This window comes from Phalangium opilio, unplaced genomic scaffold (assembly GCF_054372755.1).
Source record: "Phalangium opilio isolate 3A_F unplaced genomic scaffold, DU_Popi_V2 ptg000369l_1, whole genome shotgun sequence".
Lineage (NCBI taxonomy): Eukaryota > Metazoa > Arthropoda > Arachnida > Opiliones > Phalangiidae > Phalangium > Phalangium opilio.
Window position 1 is genome coordinate 1290132 of NW_028324232.1, and position 6462 is coordinate 1296593.

The window sequence follows — 6462 nt, forward strand, 5'->3', positions numbered from 1 at the left end:
CAATTAATATTTATAGACTAATGGCAGTCCATTATATTCTTCCATAGCTCAATAGACATCACTGCCAATACTCCAATTAATATTTATAGACTAATGACAGCCCATTATATTCTTCCATAGCTCAATAGACATCACTGCCAATACTCCAATTATTATTTATTGACTAATGGCAGTCCATTATATTCTCCCATAGCTCAATACACATCACTGCCACTACTATTATTAAATTTTATAGACTAATGGCAGTCCATTATATTCTCCCATAGCTCAATACACATCACTGCCACTACTATTATTAACAATTATAGACTAATGGCAGCCCATTATACTCTCCCATAGCTTAATACACATCACTGCCACTACTATTATTAACAATTATAGACTAATGGCAGCCCATTATATTCTCCCATAGCTCAATACACATAACTGCCACTACTCTTATTAAATTTTATAGACTAATGGCAGCCCATTATATTCTCCCATAGCTCAATACACATCACTGCCACTACTATTATTAACATTTATAGGCTAATGGCAGTCCATTATATTCTCCCATAGCACAATTAATATTTAAAATAAATAATAACAACAATTTTAACAATAATGCCACTTTTATTTATTTTATTCATATAAAGATATTTCAGTGCATTTTTTTTTCTTTTGTGAAATACAAATTGAATTTTTTTCAACACAATTAATTTAAAAGTAATTAAGATATTAAATTAATAAAGCTAACAAGACTAGCAACAATGTAGGATTTAATTTAATTCCATGATAATTTCCAGTTTGCTTGCAAAAGTATGAAAATAGCTTAATGGCAATATTTTTAATTTTAACACTTTTTTCTTAAATCTTAATTTCTTAATTGAGCTATACATTGAAATAATTAGAAATTAAATCAAATCAAGTTTAATATTATTTATCACAAAGGGTACTTTTAACTTTAATTTAATTTAATTAAACATAAAATATTTATAGGCGTTTACTGCAAGTGTAAATTTGATACAAAACTGCGAAAGTTACAACAAGTGCCGCTACTTTAACCAAAGGAATAGTCCAAATTGGGAGAAATCTAGAAATGGTTATTCTACGCGTAATTTTATTTAAACTGGGGTTATAACGAACACGAGAAACTTCCCATTGTTTCATTTCATCTTTTAAATCTTGGGGGGAATATTTCTTTAACAAATCCTGAGCTTCAATTAACAATTTATCAAAAGGCAAATCACGATCGGGTAATTTTGTAAGGAAACTGTGAACGCAAGGCATTTCGCAATCTAGATCCATTATTTCATCTTCAAAATGTAGTACAATGGCTGCTGAAAGGTATAATGGCATCCAGGGGTCACTGGCCAAGAAGAAATCAAAGAGTCTAACTACATCATCGTATTTTACTAACACGTGACCAAACCACGTGATAACCCAACTTAAACAGAACATAACTCCGACTTCGGATTTTTCTAAGAAATCCTGTAAGGCGCCGCTAACTCTACCAATTAAAGGATAAATGTGTTCGATCATTTTTGACGTGTTTTCCATCGTTTCCTCCATGAAAACGCTCAAATGATTTGTCGAAAGCTTTTCTATTATATTAAAGCCTATTTCTTCACCTAAAACCAGTAAAAACGTCACGCAAATATCGTGGTAACCTAAAATAAGTCATTAATTAGGTTTTAATGAACTTAATTAAAGGTGTTATCAATCATACCTTGGTAATAATGCAACTTTGGATGTTTAATTAATATTCTCATAATTAGGGCTACTAATTGGTCTTGCATTGCTAATCTTTGCTGTTCTTGGATGCTGGGAGGGAAACGTTTTAAACTACGATTTACATCGAGTACAACTTGCGTGTAATAGGGATGGCTTTCAATTTCAGATTGCGATGGTTTGGGTGATGTGGCAAATATGTCGGCTTTTATCAATTTAGGCCAAACTTTTCGTCTAATGTCATCCGAAACTAGTCCGTATTTCTCAGTCGCGCATTTTTTAAGACCTTTTAAGCTGTTATCGCGTAAAGCCGACATAATTTTGACGGTTTTAACCTTTTTGGAGAAAAGATCGGCAGTTTCTTGTTGTGATGGGTCATTTTCATTCAAGGCGATTTCGGATACCTCGTTCGAATCTGACATCTTTCCGATCTGAAATTTATAAAATTATTGTTTAAAATACGTTAATTATTACGTATTTAATCATTTCTAACCGGAAATTAACGCCAAATTACAAAATAACCTTGTGTTTACGCTAAAAATGCTAAGCCTAATTCACTAACTGTGTGGGGCAACACTATTTTACCCCGAAATTATTTTTGCCGAACTTTTGCCGAATTACCCCTAATTCTAAGATAGTAGAAATCTCCCATGCGTCGTCTGCTAAAACATCCTAAATGACTTCTTGCTTCGCCTTCGGCTTTTCGGGGTAAAATAGTGTCCGTTTCGGCACTTTTCGGCAAAAAAGAGCGGGGTAAAATATAAAAACATGGATGAAGGATGCCCGTGAAAAACATTCGACGCTCAACAGGATGTGCAACTCCCTATACTAAAAAGTAGACTAGTCGATACTAGCGCCGCCTGGCTATCAGCGCTGGAAACCCTCGTGGGAAAAAATAAAAAATACTGGGTAACTGGACACGAGAAAAAAACACGCTCTACCGTCGATTTTTTTCTTAGCGTCGTCTGCTAGAAGCAAAACTGTGGTTTTTTTTTCTTATGTCCAGTATTTTTTATTTTTCCCGCGAGGGTTTCAAGCGCTGGTAGCCAGGCGGCGCTAGTATCGACTAGTCTACTTTTTAGTATAGGGAGTTGCACATCCTGTAGAGCGTCGAATGTTTTTCACGCGCATCCTTCATCCATGATAAAAATACGCGCCCTCCACTAAAGGATCGCAATTGAATCAAGATAATCATTCAAATCCATTCCAGAAACTAAATAAGCCTAACTAAACTACCCTCTCTTGCCCCAACGACACTTAAAATAATAAATAAGGTTTTTTCGGCAAATATCAAAAACTCAACTAAACATTGACATTAATATGAATTGTTTATTTAATCTCAATTTATTAGCTAAATCAACTCTACCGAACCACAATCCAACATTAATTTTCACATAATTAAGTATAATTAATATAAAATTAGACCAATAACGTACATTTTTCGGACAAACATTAAAATAACTTTTAATTAAACTACATAATTAAGATTAAAACTAAGCTATAAGCTGGTAAATCCCCTTTTTTACTATTTGACACTGAAATTAATTTATATTATCGTTATAATACATTAATATTCAGGAAATTCAAAAGTTTGGGGTAAAATAGGGTTTTTTCGGCAAGTATTGAATTTTCAATTAAACAATGATATTAATGTGAATTGTTTTTGAATCTGAATTTATTAGCTAAATCTACTCTGCCGAACCACAATCCAACGTTAATTTCAACTCAATTAAGCATAATTAAGTTTAGAGTGGTTTGGTTTGTTTAGAGTGGTTTAGAGTGGTTTGGTTGGTTTAGAATGGTTTAGAGTGGTTTCTTTGGTTTAGAGTGGTTTGGTTGGTTTAGAGTAGTTTGGTTGGTTTAGAGTGGTTTAGAGTGGTTTTGTTGGTTTAGAGTGGTTTGATTGGTTTAGAGTGGTTTAGAGTGGTTTGGTTGGTTTAGAGTGGTTTGGTTGGTTTAGAGTGGTTTGATTGGTTTAGAGTGGTTTGGTTGGTTTAGAGTGGTTTAGATTGCTTTAGAGTGGTTTAGAGTGGTTTGGTTGGTTTAGAGTGGTTTAGAGTGGTTTGGTTGGTTTAGAGTGGTTTAGAGTGGTTTGCTTGGTTTAGAGTAGTTTGGTTGGTTTAGAGTGGTTTAGAGTAGTTTAGAGTGGTTTGGTTGGTTTAGAGTGGTTTGGTAGTGGTTTAGAGTGGTTTGGGTTTAGAGTGGTTTGGTTGGTTTAGAGTGGTTTGGAGTGGTTTGGTTGGTTTAGAGTGGTTTGGTTGGTTTAGAGTGGTTTGGTTGGTTTAGAGTGGTTTAGAATGGTTTAGAGTGGTTTTGAGTGGTTTGGTTGGTTTAGAGTGGTTTGGTTGGTTTAGAGTGGTTTAGAATGGTTTAGAGTGGTTTAGAGTGGTTTGGTTGGTTTAGAGTGGTTTAGATTGCTTTAGAGTGGTTTAGGTGGTTTAGAGTGGTTTAGAATGGTTTAGAGTGGTTTAGAATGGTTTAGAGTGGTTTGGTTGGTTTAGAGTGGTTTAGATTGCTTTAGAGTGGTTTAGAGTGGTTTGCTTGGTTTAGAGTGGTTTGGTTGGTTTAGAGTGGTTTGGTTGGTTTAGAGTGGTTTAGAGTAGTTTAGAGTGGTTTGGTTGGTTTAGAGTGGTTTGGTAGTGGTTTAGAGTGGTTTGGTTGGTTTAGAGTGGTTTGGTTGGTTTAGAATGGTTGAGAGTGGTTTAGAGTAGTTTAGAGTGGTTAAGGTTTAGAGTGGTTTGGTTGGTTTAGAGTGGTTTGGTTGGTTTAGAGTGGTTTGGAGTGGTTTGGTTGGTTTAGAGTGGTTTGGAGTGGTTTGGTTGGTTTAGAGTGGTTTAGAGTGGTTTGGTTGGTTTAGAGTGCTTTAGAATGGTTTAGAGTGGTTTGGTTGGTTTAGAGTGGTTTAGATTGCTTTAGAGTGGTTTAGAATGGTTTAGAGTGGTTTGGTTGGTTTAGAGTGGTTTGGTTGGTTTAGAGTGGTTTGGTTGGTTTAGAGTGGTTTGGTTGGTTTAGAGTGGTTTAGAGTGGTTTAGAGTGGTTTGGTTGGATTAGAGTGGTTTGGTTGGTTTAGAATGGTTTGGTTGGTTTAGAGTGGTTTAGAGTGGTTTGGTTGGTTTAACGTGAAAATGTCAACTTAATTAAGTATAACGCAAAACAACCATATTTTCTGAATAGCCAGGAATAATTTTTAATGAAACTAAATTATTTATAAAAAAATTACACGAGTTGTTCGTCCAACCAATTTTTTGATTTAAAACTTATATAAATTTACATTATCATAGAACCACTTTTAAGGCGCGAATCTTCGGCAAAAGATAATTAGGGAAAATTATTTATTGAAACTCATTATATAAGCTAAAAAAATACTGCGGAACCACATTTAAGTGTTAATTTCATATTTATTTGGCGTAATTAAAGTGGAATGAACCCAAAACAACCTTTTTCGGGTAAAATTCATGAATAACTTTTAATTAGGGTAAAAGACTAAAATGATAACTACACGAGTAGTTCGTCTAATCTCAAATTGCCTATTTCACACTTAGCACTTAAATAAAGTTACACTATCATCTAAATTCATGAAAAGGCGCGAAATTTAAAAATTCAGGTAGTACAACGAAAACTAAACTACACTATAAATTGAACTAACACTATTGCGCAACACTACAGCATTAATTTTAGTTTTACTGAGCATATTTAATTTGAAATTCACCCTCAACGTCCATTTCCTGGAAAGAGCGTAATCCAGATGGATACTAACTAAATTATAACAAGACGGCCCAAGGGCTCGTAATAGTAGCCACATCGTACGAGTGAATAGCCCCTCTATATCTACCCTAATGAGTGGATAACAACTCTATACCTTACCCTAATGAGTGAATATTTTACAATGCTTAAATGATTTACCGTACAGATACAAATTCAGAAGTATCCGACCCCAAAGATACAAATTCAGAAGTATCCTACCCCAAAGATACAAATTCAGAAGTATCCTACCCCAAAGATACAAATTCAGAAGTATCCTACCCCAAAGATACAAATTCAGAAGTATCCTACCCCAAAGATACACATTCAGAAGTATCCGACCCCAAAGATACAAATTCAGAAGTATCCGACCCCAAAGATACAAATTCAGAAGTATCCTACCCCAAAGATACAAATTCAGAAGTATCCTACCCCAAACATACACATTCAGAAGTATCCGACCCCAAAGATACAAATTCAGAAGTATCCGACCCCAAAGATACAAATTCAAAAGTATCCGACCCCAAAGAGACAAAAGATATATAGTAGTGTCATCCCATATTAACTTGCCAAAAGCCCTAATACAGGCAAAGAAGGGTAGTGTCATCCCATGTTAACTTGCCAAAAGCCCTAATACAGGCAGAGAAGGGTAGTGTCATCCCATGTTAACTTGCCAAAAGCCCTAATACAGGCAGAGAAGGGTAGTGTCATCCCATGTTAACTTGCCAAAAGCCGTAATACAGGCAGAGCTATGACCATTAACAACCCCCGGGACTGAATAATAAGATCCTCGTATTGAAATTTCCGCCTTCAGGAGTTACGGCTGTTTTCACGACAAGGGTGCCACCAAGCGGCAACGGATAGAAACTTATAGGGTGTACCGAACTTCTGGTTCCAGATATCGCGTAAAAAAGAAATAAGATCGTCGTCTTCTAAATTCGGAGGCCGAGGCCGGAACGATTTAATGTACAATTATGATAAAATAGTAAAATAATATATAGGGGAAATATA

At 35.2% G+C, this 6462-nt stretch overlaps 1 protein-coding gene across 2 annotated transcripts; it reads right to left on the minus strand.

The window, feature by feature from the left end:
* Nucleotides 1-592: 592 nt before the first annotated feature.
* Nucleotides 593-2328, minus strand: LOC149597262 (TBC1 domain family member 20-like). Of its 2 annotated transcripts, none has more exons than XM_089861114.1 (3): nucleotides 2204-2328; nucleotides 1709-2141; nucleotides 593-1649 (listed from the first exon to the last, which is right to left on the minus strand). In XM_089861114.1, exons 2-3 carry the CDS (start codon nucleotides 2130-2132, stop codon nucleotides 973-975), a joined length of 1101 nt encoding a protein of 366 aa, XP_089717240.1. In that variant the 5' UTR covers nucleotides 2133-2141; nucleotides 2204-2328; the 3' UTR covers nucleotides 593-972. The 2 variants fall into 2 exon arrangements, with proteins under 2 accessions (XP_089717240.1, XP_089717241.1); XM_089861115.1 differs by having other exon boundaries at nucleotides 2233-2250.
* Nucleotides 2329-6462: the final 4134 nt, after the last annotated feature.